At 40.5% G+C, this 18,472-nt stretch overlaps 1 protein-coding gene across 6 annotated transcripts in view; it reads left to right on the top strand.

Annotated features, from left to right (window-relative positions):
• toc (toucan) overlaps positions 1–18,472 on the top strand; it is an 81,831-nt gene that overhangs the window by 61,691 nt on the left and 1,668 nt on the right. For 5 of the 6 annotated variants that reach the window (XM_017181904.3, XM_017181906.3, XM_017181908.3 and 2 more), the window contains 4 exons: positions 12,798–13,045; positions 13,104–13,334; positions 17,513–17,708; positions 17,769–18,450. In XM_017181904.3, the coding sequence (XP_017037393.1) occupies positions 12,798–13,045; positions 13,104–13,334; positions 17,513–17,708; positions 17,769–18,450 (1,357 nt within the window). Of the gene's footprint in view, positions 1–816; positions 1,851–12,797; positions 13,046–13,103; positions 13,335–17,512; positions 17,709–17,768; positions 18,451–18,472 lie in introns of those variants that run through there. The other variant, XM_017181905.3, reaches the window with a different exon arrangement.

Below are 18,472 nucleotides of genomic sequence, written 5' to 3'. Positions count from 1 at the left end.
CTTACATTCAATATCCGGCACACGCTATGATAATTTCTTTTTAACTCAGTTCCTGGCCAAATTAATTTTGGTGTGAGGTTTTTTTGGGTTTACATTCAATTTGGTCAATTCTATTCAATGGAAATACTTTCTTGTCCGGCCATAATTATGATTCCAGCTTAATCTGTTCAGACTTGATAATGTTTATAGCTCTTGAGCTTCTAACTGGAGCGTGGCTTTTAATGAGCTATGTGTGTGCTGGGCTTTGAGTTCTTTCCAACCGTAATCATACCCAAGTTTTCTCTCCTTTTGTTTGTTTTATATTTTTGCATACTTGGCTCATACACGCAGCCAGTCAGTCAGTCAATGACCAGGCCCAAATACTACTCTTGCTGTTGGCCAACTGTGACGCGAAAGTCACGGCGACAATTTGAAACAACAAAAAAAACTGAAAAGACCCCCCGTAATTACAAAGTCCACAACAATAAGAGAAGATGGATGGATATGAAGCCGGGCTACTTTTCTTTAATATTTGAATTGAACAAATAACAGAAGCTGAAAGTTATATTATTAATAGAGAAAGGCGTAAATATATAATGATTTTTAAGTATTGATTTAAGCAGAAAAGTCTTTTAAGATGTTTGAATATTACTTACTAGTAATTCCATGATGTTAAATGATTTTAAAGTTAAAACTCACTTAAAGTAAAGCCTGAAGAATTATAAAATAAATATTTAGTTTAGTTAATATATAAAGAAATCATTTTTATATTTTACTTTATATCCCAAGTCCCTTGTTCTGTAAAATTCAATCAAAACAGGCCATAGATCGTATGCCAAAATTTTAATTTGTTTTGCTTTATAGTCAAAATTCCAATTGAACTTTTTATCAAATGTGCGTTTAAATTTATGACAACCGATTGCATTTCCATTGCAATCGGCAGATCCGGTGCTTGCTTTAGCTCCTCCATAAAGTATAGTAATCCGTGGTTGGAGTCGCCATAATCGGAGTTTGTTGTTGTTGAAGTTGCAGAGCTGAAAGTTAGAGCCGGCGAGCGGGACTGAAGCGCCAGAGAGCGGATCCCCTCGAGCTTGCTGTTTGTTCGCGGATCCGCTGTTAGTTGCGCGCTGAACTCGCCAACCGTCGGACGTGTTTGTGGGCTTACTTTTGCCAGGCAGTGTGTGTGTACAGTGTTTACAGAGTGTACTGCCTCTGCCTTGTGCGTTGTACTATATAACAGTATATTTGGCAGTTTAAGAGCGACTGTGCTCGCAGTGCGCATGCCCCGGAAATGGGCATCAACGAGTTTGTGTCACAGTTCTATGGCTCTTCGCAAAGTCTGAACGCGAACAAAAGCGCGTCCACGTCCACGTACTCATTGCCGACGGTCGGACTGGATTGGAAAGAGTTCCAGGAGATGTTGAAAAATCATAAAAATGTGCAGACCAAAAAGTATAACTACCATCATTCGAAGATCTATGCGGGTCTTGCACCGGCAGCCGGTGCAGGAGCAGGAATAGGAAAGGTAGGAGGCGGAGGAGCAGGATCCAAGGTAGCCGCAACTGATACCGATGGTAGCAGCAGCAGCAGCATCAAGAAGCTGCTCAACAACAACAGCAGCAGTGCTCCGAATAACAATAACAATGGCAAGACGTCCCGTATACCAACAACCACCAAATCCATGACTTCCTCGGCCTCCTCCTCCTCCGGTGGCAGCGACCTGGACATATTTCGGTCCTACAGCAAGAGGGCCTGCTCCATCAAATCCTCGCTGACATCCTCCACGCCGTCCAGCTCTTCCTTTCTCTGGAACTCGTTTCGGATACCGCGCAGGCAAAAGTCCTCGCTGGCCGAGAAGAAGCGCAGCGGCGGTGAGTAGATGGAAAATCAATTTCCCAAATAGTCAGAATCTCAAATACACCGAAAGAAAAGTCTAGCACAAAGGGGCAAAGATTAAAAAGATAATATTTAATAGTATTTTGAAGAGAGCGCAGGGTCTACTACTCTTTAGTCTTTCTTAAAAAAATACCTGATTTTTTTTCAGCTGCAAATTAAGCAGTTCCCTTAAAAGATCTCCTAATATATATATATTAACTTGCAAAATATACCTTTATTTATTCCTCTACCTAATTACCAATTGCCTGAAGCGTAAGAGCTTCACTCTGATCTACCTCAACCATCTTCTGAGGTGACCCATTTAATTCAGCCTCTCCGCTGGGCAGAACAATGGGGGAATTGTTTTTATTTTGGTCAGCGGCTATTTGGCTAACAAGAGAGTGAAAAATGAGATGGCGAGAGAGAAGAGTAGATTTCTGAATCAGGAAAGCACAAAGCACTGAAAGCCACCGTCGAGTCTCGAGTTGTATAATTCGAAAATTGCTTAGGCATGACCCACAACCCAAAGGCAACACGAAAGAATCAAGATATAACGGCGTCTATATCTTGGTTATGGTATAGGGACAATCTGATGTTCTTAACTAATGCCAAACGAGGCGTTACAATTTTTCCAACCAACAGCTTTCGAGCTTGTTCTTCTAATATCTTTTTTTGTTAGCCTTTCATCTTCCATCTTAGTTTCTTGATTTTTATTTGTTGTATTTTGAGCTAAGCGTGGCAAAGGCGATTTTCACCTTTTCTTGCTTTTTCATTACTTTGGCTTAATTATGAAATTTAGCTTTGCCTTTTGCCTGAGCTGCTAAAAATAAATGCCAGGAAAATATAAAATAACATCTTAATTGCTAAAGTTTTTAAGTTTTTTTCGTGTGCCAAGTCATTTGTTTGCTTGTCGATGTTGAGACATTGTGAGATCACCAAAGTAAAGAAGTGATTTGACAAAATTGTTGGTTTCTTTTAGGTCTTAAATCTGTTTAAGATGTGATAAATGAAGTAAAAAGGCCAGAAATGATTCATTAAATCGCTTAGTTACCACAGAGAATATAGATTTGAATAATTTAAAGTGTCCTGGAATGCTTTTGAACAAAGTTTCAAGAGAACCTATAGCTAGCTTAAGAGTAAGAGATGATGTTATGGCGTTACTCATCTTATTATAATCATTTATTATTATAAAGAGTCAATTAAATAATAGTTGTCTATGTGTAATGGTCTTATTATGTATCCATATTCCTCGAAGCCATAATTTAATCCCAAATCACACTCCCTACTTTCTCTTTGCAACTTTGTTTTGCCTTTTTAATCCCTTCTTAAGCCTGCTAATGTTGCCCCATTTCTGCTATCTTAACTGATTGGCAGACAGGCATTTTTTGGGTTCATTCAATATTTATGAGTCCTAAAACACTTTTACCCGAAAACAGACTAGACTAGGCCCTACTCTGCGCATGTCCCTCGAAACTTGTAGGCGCAACAAGAAAGTGTCAACCGCATAACATACATGATTTTTTTGGCCATGGACCAGTATTGATTTTTTTAGGGGGCGCCTCTGCTCTGTGATTCCTAATGTTTGTTTTCCTTGGGTTTGCTCTAAGAAGACGACTGTCTGCCTGCTACCCCAAGTGCCTTACAGTGATGACTCATCTGCAAGCTCTACCCTAACAACAACAAAAACAACAGAGAAGCAAAGTAGCAGTAGCCACTTTCTCTGGCCGTCTCACTCTGTCTTGCTGAGGCGACAGCATAAAAATTGCATAATGGAGCCCGTGTGACACACTGACACTCATCGGGGCGAAAAAGATATATGACAGCCGCAGGAGCGGGTCAGAGAGCGCCTGCGCAGTTCCTTGCCCGAGAGGCTCCACTGTTATACGCGGCTTGTTTACAGTGCTGCTCAAACTGTGCCGCCATCTGCGTTGCGTTGCGTGTGCGTTTCCTTCGAGTGGCCACAATGGGTCTTTGAAATGCCCAGAAAATGAATTAATAAATCGAAATGTATACCGAAATGCTCAGAGGCAATTAAATCATAGCCGCTGCGTTAATTAACGGGGCTGTTGCGCTTTTTGGCGCTACCAAACGCCTCCAGGCCGCCGTTTTTAATGGAGTCAAGTGCAGGCACAGCCATATATCTGTATGTATTTACGGCCAAGTCCAAAGCCAAGTGGCGGCTTCTGGCCAGCGAGGCGCAACCAATTGTTGCCGCCGTCGGCAACGGAGGAAAGCCAACACACACACACAGAACCCTAAAAGAGAGAGAGAGAGCATTGCCAATTGATTGATCAATGGCTTTCGGCCTCGAGATGTGTTGTTTTGGCCGCCAGCCAAATTGTCAAGCGCATGCCACGGGGCGTATGCGCAATGTCTTTTAATGGCCCACAGAGATAAGCATTGAACTTGCTTTCTTTTAGCCGAGATTGCATCGCCGATTGGTCAAACCCCTCGTCATTAAGGCCGTGTGCCTGTTGCAGTTGCACGGAATATGGGTGTATATATGCAAGTTGGCCAACACTAATCGATTTCAAATGGCTTTATGGGGACAATTAAAGCTGGATTAGGGTAGAGATTACAGTGGATTATAGGTTTGTGGTGAGGGATTGTTGTAAGAATGAAGATTAGACTCTGATTTGAAGAGAACTATGTATAAATTCCATAAGCTTTTTCCTTATTAAACTATTATATTTCCATTAAAGTAATGGTGTTAATAACCTAATTCATAAATGAGACCTCCCTTTTGGCTTTTATAAATATTTAAATCATTACTGAATTATAAATTACATATGTGGAAATCATTATTATCAAATTAGTGTCTCCCCTGTGCTGAAATCATAAGCTTTTCAACTCTAATGAATATGTTTCCATGCAATATATTTCATTACGTTTTTTTTAAATAACGCAAAAATTTCCGGCAATTCGCCACGCAGCCCAACTTCCATTTGCGCGTTATAATTTGTTATTTGTGCGTGGAAAATTTAATAACTTTTTGTCTTGGCCATTCCACCTCTTCCTCCATTACCCTGTCACTCCGTTCCGCCATTTCCCCACTTTCTGCTTGATTCTTTTTGCAACGCTTCGTGAATGGTGACGACTTGAGGCCCAAATAAAAAAAAACCCTAGACGCAAAAACTATGCCAAGACAGTTTTTTTTATTGAATTACGCACAGAGCGACGTGCCAGCTTTTCTTTCTCTGTATTGTATTGTTGCTGCTGGCAGAGCAATTAACACTTGTTGACAAGTTCACTGGGCCGTGCCACGCTGACTCCGCGGTCCCTGGGTTACTTAACTCGACTTAACCCATTGCAAGAAAAGCGCCCACGCTCGACGACGACACTGCCAGCTGCTGCCGCCAGGCTATGATTTTGGGGCATTAAATTTTGATTTATATCGGGCCATTAATTAGAAGCCACTCGCCAGTCTCGAGTCGCCGATTTTTCGCCCTCTTTTTTGTATTGTTTTCTCTCGCCTCTTTGCTGTAAATGAAACGAAGAATTAATTAAATGTTGCTCATACGCCGCGTGGTCCGGTCGTTTTGCGGCTGCAAAGGCAATTAAGTGACCCTCATTGAGAGCACTGTGTGTCCTCAACTGCATTTGTCGCCAGTTTTTTTGCTGAGAATAATGTAGAATAATAATAATAATGATGATAATATACCAGCACTCTTTCTGGCACTTGAGTGACGTCAGAGTTGGGTTCAGTTTTGCGAGGGTTTTTTTTTTATTTGTTGGTTTTTTGTTCATTAATGCCGGGCACATAGGAATATGAAGTACACTGCAAATAATACCGGCTTGTAGGGGATCATGTTTATAAAATATATAATGATTTTAGGTAATAATTCTATTTTTGAGGAACTCTTTGAAAAGGTTTCTAAATAATCATAATTCAATTGTAATTCCTATCTTTAATTTCTTAAAATTTGCTCATGTGTTTAGAAATTCCCTCCTATTTTTTACTGTGCATACTTTGCGCCTTATTCACGATCCCATAATCCACCACATGGTGAAATCAGCGCCACAATTAGCAACAAATGCGTAGCCCCCACGTACCACCGAGTGATCACCGAAACAACGAAGATCGACGATCAAAAACGAAGACGACAACGACAACGAGCGAAGCGCGCCTCTTTATTTTGAATTAAATCCATTAACAGTTTATGTTTAGAAGTTTGCGCGTTCGTATCGCTAGTGGTTGTGTTCGATAATTATATTTTTTTCGCCGGATTGTTACTTTGTGGCAATAAATACCAACCAAAAATGGAAAATAAGTGAAAAAAGTGCATAGAAATCGTAGCCAAAGGGTTCGATTCAACATCATTAACGATGTCCCCAAGTGTCGGCAATTAAAATCGATTTAACCCCAGAGCCCCGGGGCTGAAAATTGCAGCCATGCGTCTGTTAATTGAAAGCCACCGCCGAGTGCAAAATTAAAGCAAATAGAGCGGAAGCACCATGATGGAAATGTACTCAGTGGGTGGACTGGGACTGGGACATGGTCATGGAGCGGGAGCAGAAGCAGGTGGATCCGAGGATGCCAAAGCAGTCAATGACGAGTCATTGGCGAACTGCGATTATGAGGATGAGGGAATTGGCGGTAAGGCATCCTGGGGATTTAGCTATTGAACGGACATTTACAGCAGGGAAAATGTGGCAGAAAATTATTGTTGATTTTGCAATATAATAGAGCTAAGGGAAGATGCATAGTTAATATCTATTTTACATTATCAAATGCTTTTCTTCTTAGTCATTAAAACCCAGAGAAGCGAAAGAAAAATAAATGTAAATACTTGCAAATACACATCTTATTTTAAACAGTTTTCAATGAACATTTCGAGAAACTAGAACAAATGTTCAATACCATTTGAAGGACAATATAAGTGCAACTTTAGCAGATTAGTGGAAGATTTTATTTTAAGAAAATGACAGTAATTTTTTCTTAGTTGTATTCATTCATATTCATTTATATTTTAATTTCAATATTTTCTAATTTGGCAATATTGCGGCGCAATTTCCATTTTTAATGCACTTGCTGTCTGTATATCAACAGAATATTGTGCAAAATAAATAAAAGACCGCTAAGAAAATCTCATAAAACTACAAAAATGAACTGAAAAACATATTTTGTTGTCTAACCTAGAGATGGCCACAAAACAAACATGAATTTGGCATAAACATTAAGATTTACCCTGTAATTAAAATAAAGTAAGGTATATACAATTGTTAGGAGAAAATTATAAAAAGTAAATCTTAATAACTAATGGTATATTTGCCGAGTTTACTAAATAAATCATCTATATAAAATAAGAAGAAAATATAAAATATTTATAATGATTTATTTTATTAATTTTATTGATTGATTTCATTGTTTAACATATATTTACAGTACTCTCAGGTTCTTTCTATTCTTTCAATTTGTAGTCAGTTAAAAATTAGTTTTCTTTAAATTTTAGGAATATTTTTCTAGGGTATTATTTTATTCCCTACTATTTACATTTACCCAGTCATTGTTCACTCATTTCCTTTGCTCTCTCATTGGCTTTCCAGTCATGAAGCTTTTTCCTGTGGTCTTCTCTATTGTGGGACTCCTGTTGTTATTGCTTTTATTTGTGTGCTTACCGCAGAATATTATGAAAAGCATACATAAATCGATCATATATGTATGGAAACAGTGGAACTTGTAGACATATACACTCGGCCAGATCCCCACTCAGTCATGTAATGATTAATTAGACAATTTCGGTATATAAGTATTGCATTATTTTTGCTTATTTAATTCGCTTTGTTGTGTTTGCTTGGCAAAGATAGAACGAAAAGAAATGCTATCGTGCACAACTTATCTAAAAATAATCATTAGAACTTGAGCCAAAAAACGAAAAAGTGTTTTAAAGGCTTATTTAGCCGCTGAAAAAAAAAATAGCAGATAGAAAAAATAAATGGAAATGCGCCAAGCAACGACTCTGCGACCTTGAAATGTGCGTTTTGTCTAGGGAATTGCGCTGCGTAGACGCATAAACTACAAATCAGAATTAAAAACAATATCGAATGGGGTAATGGCTGAAATAAAAATCTTTTGTGTGCCATAAATCGCTGGATATATGTCTTTCATCACCGACAATGCTGGCAGCTTTTCTTTCAGTCCCTCTGATTGACATTTAGCAGAAATTGATCTTCTGCCTTATCCGTTGTGCGAATGGCCTGAAAAGTTCCTTCCGCTGGGCCTCAGTCCCCCTCGTTTATGGAGAGTTGTTTATAATGACCCGGCTGCTGCTGGTCTTATTTTTGAAGCAAACAAATCGAACGGCAAGATGCATAATTTAGTGCAAATACTGTTTACATGAATTGAATCGTTCTTTCATCTGTTTGCTTCAATTGAATTGAGAGAAATTTGTTAATTGGTTTTGTGTGCGATGGCTTTTCCGGTTTTTTAGATCAGATGACGCCAAAATATGTATCATTTAAGCTGCTGAAGCTTTTAAAAAAGATATTTTATTTATTATTTGTTATATGTTCTATGTAAATTAGAGTGAATTATGACTGCTTAACAATTTAAAATGTGTATACTTTAAGATATCTATTCCTATTTACTCTCCATTTTTATACCCTTGCAGGGTATTATAATTTCAGTCAGAAGTTTGCAACGCAGTGAGGGAGACGTTTCCGACCCCATAAACCATATATATTCCTGATCAGCATTAACATGCGAATCTTTCTACACATGTCAGGAAGAAATCGATTTTTTGGCCATTTTTGCAAAATTTTATAAGGGGTTACATCATTAAAATTTTTGATTTTGATAAAAAATTGAATTTTCAAAATTTAAATGAAGTATGCAGATTTATTAACTGTAGAAAATCTTGCACAGAACAGTTTTCCGATTTAAAATTAATGCTCTTTAGGCCGAGTTATGATATTTTTTAATTAAAAAAAAAATCAAGAAGTTTTTTTATATAAAAAATCCGATTTTATAATACAAAATAATATTTTCTAAGTCAAGGAATCATTTCCAACCCCATAAACCATATATATTCTTGATCAGCATCAACAGGGGAATCTTTCTAGACATGTCCGGAAGAAATCGATTTTTTGGCCATTTTTGTGAAATTTGATAAGGGGTTACATCATTAAAATTAGCAAAAATGGCCAAAAATTTTGATTTCTTAAAATTTTAAATTTGCTATGCAGTTTTTTTAAATTAATAAAAACTAACACAAAACTGCTTTCCGAATCGAAATTAATGCATTTTTGGCTTAGTTATGATATATTTTAATTGTTACCTGGCCAAAGTTAGCTTTCTTTCTTGTTAGCTATTCGGTTTAAACATAGTCTTGATATTTAAATTCTTAATAGTTACAATCTTTTTGTAGCTGAAATCCTTGGAATTCCCTAATGCTTCTCATAAATGATTCCCTCTGGCGTACTTGAGTTATCTTTTTCAGTTCAAATATGTCGAGTAAAACGCACAAATTCACTGCTCGCCACTTGACTCGCGCCCACTGGAAAGTGTGCTTCTGGCTTGTTGCTAAAACAATTTGCTGTTAAATTGCAATTAAAGCAAGGCAGAGCAGTAAAGCCGCTGCTCCCCTGACAACCCTTGCCCATTTAACTGAAAAGTCAGTGTCCATTGAGTCGACCTAAGCGCGAAATAAACCAGATACAAAGATACAGATACAGATACAGATACAGATAGATATACAGAGATACGGCCGCTGGACGTTTAGTTTTTTTTATAAGTCGAGGCAAGTGAAGTGTTTTTTGCTTCTCCAAAACGCAGCTAATTGAAATGCCAGTTGCCAGTTTGGACTGGCTGTTGTTCGCTTTAATTACGCGCATTTTCATTGGACATGTTTTTGTGGGTCGCCATGGGTTAAGACAGGTTGCCGCTGCGTTGCGTTGAGTTTTCCAAAAATTCACTTAAAAGGCAGCAACACTGCAGCACAACAGCAGAGGCAGCAGCAGCAGCAAGCACTGACTGCAACAGACAGCTGCCTAATGCCAAATAAGATATTTCGGAATTTCAATTATTTTCCATCGCCCAACGCTCACCACCACCTGTCCGTCCGTCCGTCAGTCCGTCAGTCCCACTGTCCGCTCAGTGTCACAGCAACGCACGCTGCCCACTGTGCACAGCATCGGTTTTCGCCTAGACACATGTCGCGATTTAGCTGAAAAGTCCGAAAACCCAAACCCGAAACCCAAACTGAAACCCAAAACCGTCATTATGAGCTCGGCTGACCAACTGCGAACCCGGGACATTGATGTTGATGGATCTCGTCGAATGGGGGGTGAGAGTTTTCCAAGTTTTTCACCTGGTGAATGCCACAAGGTGCGCTGTCTGGGGGAAAACACCCAAAACACTTTCTTTTGGTTTGTTGCAAAAAACAAATGTATGTAATTTGCCCAAGTTAACATTTGTCTTGGTCGAAGTTTACGACAGTTTAAATATATATTACGGATCACTAAAGATTATAAAGAAATCTAAACAAATATTAAAGCAAGAAAAGATAGTCTTAGATAATTTTTTGTTAAATATAATAATATTCTTCGGTAAATCTTTCTTCCCTTCAAACCTTTTTAAATACAAATCTATTTAATTTACCCATCAAATAACAAACTACTTTCCTTAACTTGGGAAATTCCATGCGCCCAGTTCAGTTTTCACACCCTAGAGAGTCGGGAAAAAAGTGACAGGAGGAAATTTCTGAATGAAATCACCCGCAGTTGAGTTTTTCCGAGACCCGTAAAAATCCAAGTGCAGTCTTTGGGCTAGGAAAATGGGAAATGAAATGGGAACCGGAACGAAACCCTGTCATATAACTACTGAGGTGGTCGGTTTCTCAGTCATAAAATCGACCCGTCGCCGCATGAGGTCCTTCCAGTGTCAACTTGTTGCGATTCCTCGGGGCCGTGAGAATATATTCAGAAATCGTTGGAAAATCCGCAACAGGACTGGGAACCTCTGCCATGGCAAATATTCTTGGCCTTGCAATTAATTGGTCGTAGCGAATGTCACTTAATCGCCTAATTGCCATGAGAAATGTCCCTTGAAATAATGTGAGCCTGTCGTGTGCCAGACTTGCTCGCGTCGTGTGTCATTGAGATATTCGAGATCAGGTGCGAGGTGGTGCCCTGGTGCCTTGGTCGAAGGTCTGCCATTAATAATTATTAAATATGTTCTGAGAACAACAGCGAATGGGAAATGCCAAGAAAAATTCTTAATTTAAGGTAAATTTACAGAGGAATATAGCTAGGAATCTTTCTGAGAGTGAAGTAAGTCTAGTTTAAGATATTTAAATGACTAGTTATTCCATTAAAGTTAATTCTTTAATCACAAACGAAATTTCAAAGCATAATCTAAATTTTTAACAAGCAGATTTCCCTAAAAAACATGGCTTACATTGATTTAATCCAGTCCAATAGTTTTGTAATGATTTAAGCAATACATTTTCTTTGAATCTGGTTTCGTTTACTTTACAGTTTCGGTATTTTGCTTCATTTGTAAAAATTGCACAATCATTGAACCGAAAGCCAACATTTTATCCACTTTTTTCAACTGCTTGGTCTTTCGACTAATTTGTTAATCGGTTTACAGCATTAATTAATTTCCTACAAAATCAGGTTTTTATTAAGTGACTTCGGGAGGATTGAATTATTAATGTTAGATGATGAAGACTATGTTTTCTATATTGTATTAAAAGTTTTTAATACTTTTATTAGGTACTTCTCACATTTTGTTTATTCACGCTCCATTGACCCCCCTCAAACTGCTTTGACAATTTAATTCACTTTCAATATTCGAGCCAACATCCCGGAGTAATGATCGCGATGACAACTCCGGAAGACAACTCCTCTTTTACCTCAGTTTTCAATGGAGACGCGAAACAAATTTCGCTCATTGCTTTCTCGTCGCGAACACGAGCAATTGTCGTTTGGCAAACATTGACAACTTGGCTATAAATTTATGCGGCAACATAAAACCGTCAAGCGTTGATTATGGCCACATATCCGAGTGTACACCAGACTCTAACTCTGGGTTTGGGTTTGGCCCCGCAGCTTCGATTTCCATTTGAAGTCGCGCGTGGCTTGTAAGGAAATCGATTGAATTATGGACAAACACACTGGTTGCCCCGGTCGATGGATTGATCATGGCGGTTACTGAACTCCCCCATGGAATCCCCTTATCAACAGTTGTGGGGGAAATAATAGTAATGAAAAATCAAGGGATTTTCAGAGAGATGACTTTGTGGTATTTTATCTACTTGTATTAAATTTTAGTAAAAAAAACTTGCTTAAATAAATCATTTACTATTGTAGCCACTATAGTTTTGTCCCCAACTGTATGTACATACCTGTATCTATCCCCTCAATCTTGCGGCTTGTCAAGGCCAATTTGTTGGCTAAAAAAATTGGCCACGCATCCTCGGTAATTGACAGCCCCCCCGTTGAGAGGCGATCTTTGGGATCTGGGATCGGGTAATTGATGATGATGATGACCCATGGCATTATTAGCTGGTGACGGTGGGCGTGGTTCAACTCACACCTACATGAATCTAAACATATAGTGTGCGATTTGCTTTCCCTTTTGTCAATGGAATTATGCAAAAGAAAATGTATTGCCGCTGTGTTTTTTTTTTTTCTTAAAGTACTTCTTCTTTGCGGGCATAAAAGCCATTACTCATTTTGTTTTTTTGCGAAGAGAAGAGCAGAGTGGATCCATTGTAGGGTGAATCACGGTTAACTCATCATCGTTAGCTCATCATCTCCAGCGACAGCTAGATTTTCATCTGCGGGGCTAATGAGCAGCCACTTTCGCCGGTCAATGGTTGCGTAATCCTGCAGATTACAGCTCCTTTCGATAAAGCAAAAATAATAGCTTATTGATGTGAAAAATAAATTGTAGTGCTTATTTTTTATAATGTATTTGTATTTGTTTATATTTGCAGAATCCCTGCGTTCTGGCGTGGATCAAACCGAGCTTCAGGAGCTGAACAATGGCCCAACGCCGAGCGGATGCCCAACGCCACCAGCAGCGAGGGACTCGAAACGTTCGTCCATTGGCAGCGAGTTGCCCTGCGAGACGGAGGCCAAGCTGAAGAAGTGCGAGAAGGAACAGGAATCCAAGGAGCCTTCCCCGGTATCCCAGGAGGCAAGCGCTGATAGCAACCCAGTCACTTTCTCTTGTACAAATGAGGTGAGTTTTGACAATTTATTGTTTATTGTAATTAATTTAAATATCAACATTTTTTTAGTTTAAACCCAAATCGGAAGACATTCAGCCTACTATCAGCTCGCTTACAATAATGCCCGATCCCTGCATTGACATTATCAACCAGTATCCTGCCCTGAAACCATATACGGAGAATGGGATCGTGGACTATGCCCGCTTGGCCAAGTTATTTGAGGAAGTCCAGCACGAGCGACTCGAAGAGCACCGCAAACTCATGGGTCTTGCCGTTCTAGTGCAGTTTATGTCGCAAAAGGTAAGTAGAAAACCAACGGAATAGCGAGTAAAACAGCAGCGAGTAGCAGAATTCCAGCGAGTGAAAAACAGCTCGGATCAGTGAGGGATTTGCCGGAAAAGAGGCGCCAGGGATTTATACCTAGCAGCCCTTTGAGGGAATATCGAATGCAGAGCTAAGGAGGAGATACCTTTCCCTGCCTGCCTTTGTAATTGCAATGCCACTGTGGATCGAGCTCACCTGCTCTAATAATTCCCGAATTGTCTCAGCCGCGGGTCGTCCACATGTGAACATTCCTTTTAATATGCTCAGCACCCTCCATTGTTTGAGATATTTGCCTTAATCTATGCTTAAAGTTGAGCTAATTTCGTTTAATTGTGTCAGTGCAGGCTAAGCCGAAAGCCGATGCCCGAAAACCCTGAAACCGAACTGAAACTGAGCCCCGGATGTGGGCTCACTTTTTGTGTTTGCACTAATTAAAAACTGAACTAAACTGAACTGAAAATTCCACACAAAAGTTTGTCCCTGCTGGAAAATCCCCAGCTCTCTGCTACCCCTTGTCCCTTGTACCCTTTGGTCCTGCATTTTCCGCATCGCATCCTTTGTGCAAAAGCATCCTTTCTCGGGCACAGAATGAAAGGGTGTGAGGAGCTGGCACATCCAAGTTCGGCTATTCAATTAATTGTTTGCCATTTTCGGTGTAAAGGATTCTGATCGCACAAATGAAAATTCACCGGGACACGTGTGAGATTTGACGAGATTTTGGGCAGAAAAGTGTGTTAAAGGAGGCAGCAAGATGGTGAATTATGGTCTGCTTTTTTAAATCAAATTTACCTGAAATATTTCACGGAATATATATTAATGAAATCTATTAAAGTACAGATTTTATCCTTAAAAAACCAGTTAAGGATAGCATTTTATATAATTTTTACCTGCTGTCAGACAGTCCCACTATTAAATAACAATAACAAGGTCATAAAAATCAGCGACAAACGCGAAAAACATTATTTTAACATTTACATAGGTGGCAGGACCCTTCCCGACCATCATAAATCGATTTATGATGACTTCTCAACCACAAATGCTTTAGGTAGAATTTATAAAATTCTGATTTGTACGAGGAGAAAGTCTCAAGAGAGAGAGTGGATTTTGCACACAAAATGCCTTGGGCCTACACATTTCCCCAGCATGGCTCTGTTTGACAATTGCGTAAATCCGTTGGCTTTAGAGCTGCACACACATGTATGTACATACGTATACTACGCAGGATAATCGAAACAATTGCCAGAGGATATATGCAGCTGATTTTAGTCGGTCTTATGCAAGCCGAGCGTGACACAATGCCACAAGGATAATTCCTTGTCTTGGCACAATATGCGTCATCAGGTGTTGGCATTGTATTGATGTCATTTGCGTTGGCCATTTGCTAACAATTCTTCTCCCTTTTTTTTTGTTCTTTTCCGAAAGGAAAGTCATTAATGTGGAGAAAAATTCCAGAATCCCTTAAGCTGCTGCCGGAATTTTTGCACCTTGAGCTGGGGAAATTTCAGCAGGACGAAGCGGAAGTGTAATTTGTGGAAAAACTATATACATTATGGGGTTTCCTTAAAGGCATTAAAAAGTGTGTCGAGATAAAGTTGTTGAGTTCTTTTTAAGGGAAGTCTTAAGGCAGATTTTGTTCAACTTGAATTCCTTTAGTTGTTAAAGAAATTCTAAAACCCGAAGGATATCATTTTGACGCTGGCAAATGTTCCTAAGCTAATTGTTTATATTTATCTTCTATTTTTATTAAAAACAACTTGTAATACCTTTTATAAATCACAAACATTTCCAACGAACTAAACTATTTGCTTTTCGTTGGCGCTTACACATGCTCTAATGCAATTTGCATATTTTTCTAGCAACCATTTTTGTATTTATTTTATGCACTTTTTATAACAACAGAACCTATAGTGTTATTAAGGGGAATTATGGGAGAGTAAGCCACAATATTTGGCTAACTTGTTGGATGCATCGGGTACCATTTAGGCCGCAAAAGCAAACAAGCAGCGCGCAATGCATCCGCAAGGCGGATTTGTTTGCTTGGGTTGGGAAATTTTCCGGGGAACGAGGCAATCGCGCAATATTTTCCCACTAAAAGCCTAAACTGATGTTGCAACAGTCCGAACATAAATATTTATTTAGTTATGATCCAGCGAGATTTCACAGTTGGGTGTGAAAACCGAGGAAGAGCAACCGACAAGGTATGCAGGGACAAGGACACGGGTCCAGGCTCGTGTCCATTTTTATGAGGTCTTTAAGCGAAGGACAATCGTGTGATGGCAGTGCTCCAGACCCAGATATGTACTGGTAGTGTTTAGAGAGAGAGAAACATCCAAAAGGATTACAACCAGTCGGCCCAGTTTTTCACGGCGGCAAGTCACTAATTTCAACACTTTAATTGCAAACGTCCTTGTCAGGTAATTGCCGCTGTCTTCGACTTGCTCTTGCCTCCTTTGACTGACTGTCACCCAAAACTGTCATCCGGCGGCATCGAAGATGCCTAGATTGCCACTGAGGCGAGGAGACGGAGACGATGACTTCGACTGCGACAGAGATTTCTCGGAGACAGCGACATGATGGCCATTAATTTGCCGGACGAGGAGCGGCGGCGGCGACAGCGGCGATGACGACGACGGGCGTGGATAAGGCAATTTGCATTACCATGCATCGCTTGGTCGGCCACTTTTAATTTGGGGATCAGCTCAGCTTCGACGCGGCGATTGGCGGGTTTTCTAATCGATTTAGACCATCACAATTCAGATGCAAATCATTAGACTTTTCAAGTATATGAAATTAACGAAATATAGGTGTTTTGTGCTGTTCAACAACCATTCCTAATCCCTTTACATTGATCACAGTTAAGCTGTTCAAGAGCCTGTGCAAATTGCGATTTGTAATAGTCAAATCAAATTTGTAACATCCACTCCAAAGGCACTCTCCTAAATCATGCTGAGGCGCTCGGTTACTTTGACACGCATCCACCCAAAGTGTTGCAGAGAAGGTGCGCGCCATTACAGCGAAATTGAAGTGCATTCAAGCCGCCCCAAAAACGATAAAGGGAAAAGAGTCTTGCCTTCCTCTGGCTGGCAGACGAAGACGCGCGTGACCAATCCCAAAAACCACATGAATCTGGCCAGCGATCGCTTAAGCCTTCGTTGGGTGGATCCGATCCGAGGTGGAATCCTTCTTTCAGCAAAGGGCGTGTACTGCCGCCCCTTTTGCCTTGGCCACCGAAGGATACACCCACCAGATTGCATGTCTCAGTTTTTTTCTTCTTCTGTGCCGACTGGAGCAACCTTTCACCCTTTCCCAGCATGTTGTTTTTTTCCATGTTCTTCGTCTGGTTTAAATCCCTTGTAAATATTTTGCTGTCCATATCCGGAGAGTTTCGCTTGATCCCTGGCTACCTGAGAGAGTCCACCTACCGATCCTTCGCTACCTGCCCATTCTTGGCTATATAAACCCAAGGCAGTGGAAATGTAGCCATCAGTGTACTTCAAGTATTCGTGTTCAACACAACTCGACGCAACGAAAGCAAAATGTTTGAAAATTTGGTCTTCACCAACGAGACACTATCGGCCCAGACCATGGATTTTGATCTGATCAGTTGGGCAGTGCCCGGCACTCCCAGTGAAGCAACCTATATGGATACCATAAACTTTGATCAGGGATTCGAGCAGCAAAAGGTATGCTTAAGAGAAGATATACATATATGGAGTTAATACGGGAATCAATTATATATAAATATCGATTATAGAAATTGCTGTCTTTAGAAATTTTCAGAGACATGAAATAAATGTAAAGAACTCAATTCAAAAATCATTATATACTCTTCGGAGAAATTCTAAGATCATATAAAAATATAAAAACATTAAAATTGTGTGTGGGATTTCCCCCGACAACCTCTGACCATGACACAAAAACCTAGCAGACGAGGCCCTCAAAGCCATTGTATGCTCTGTGGAAATTCCCTGGCTCAGAGACATTGTCTTCGCCACTCAACAGCTTCCCTTTTGTTCGACTTCCGTGCAAAACTCTTGAAGTTGCAATGAAAATTTCATTTTAATTGCACGAGACAACCTTACTACCTGCCATGACCCCGAGAATTTATAGCGACTTTAACCGTGATTGTTTTTTCGATCTTTTCCGGATTACAGCTAGATACGTTTGGCTGCCAGGAGACCAAAGAGCAGTGTGCCCGAGCCAAGGGAACACTGGAGGAGACGATTTTATTGCTGCAACTAAAGCAGAACGACTGCGAGCAGCTGCGCGAGGAACTGCAGGCCAAGGATCTCGAGTGGGCGCAGCGCCAGCAGGAGCAGGAGCATCTGCATCGCACTGAACTGAAGCAAGGTACATTCAAAGAGTTCTAGCATTTCTAAACAGAATAATAACTCTCCCTTTATCTTACAGCCGAAGAGAAAGTAATGGAGGTACAAATGCTTGCCAAACAAAGGTTCTGCGAACTTGAATCCCAACTGCTGGCCAAGGATGAGGAGAACAAACAGGTGCAACAGGCCTATCACAATGAGGTGTCCAACAAGCTAGCCCTCAAGCAGGAACAACTGAGCACGGCTGAACAAAAGATCCTGGATCTGGAGGCCCGCCTTCAGAAGTCGGAGACGCAGAAGCAGGAGATGCAGGAGAAACTCCTGCGCAAGGAGAACTCCCATGCCATCCGCCTGTCGGAGGCCAATCAGCGCGAGCAAGAGCTCAGCGAACGGGTCAAGAGTCTAACCAAGGAGCTGAATAGTTTGAAGGCCAGCAAGGAGAACAACGAGCGCGACCTGAGGGATCGCCTGGCACTCTCCCAGGATGAGATCTCAGTGCTGCGCACCTCCTCGCAACGCCGAAGTCCCTGCACCAGTCTCCCAGATACGGCCAGTGCTGAGGTCAGCCGATTGACCAGCGAGGCCGACAGCCTGCGCTGTGTCCTCGAGCTGAAGCAGGCGGAGATCTCCGCCCTCAGCAAGGCTCAGGCGGAATACATTCGCGAAAGCGAGGAACGCAGCAAGCTGAGCAGCCGCGTTGCACTCCTAGAAGCTCAGAATGAGATGATGCGTACAGAACTGGAAGCCAAAACGGAAAAAGAGAAGTAAGTAACTTAAACATCTATT

This window comes from Drosophila kikkawai, chromosome 2L (assembly GCF_030179895.1).
Source record: "Drosophila kikkawai strain 14028-0561.14 chromosome 2L, DkikHiC1v2, whole genome shotgun sequence".
Lineage (NCBI taxonomy): Eukaryota > Metazoa > Arthropoda > Insecta > Diptera > Drosophilidae > Drosophila > Drosophila kikkawai.
The sequence above is the reverse complement of the archived record's forward strand: the minus strand, read 5'-3'. Positions and strand labels throughout refer to the sequence as shown.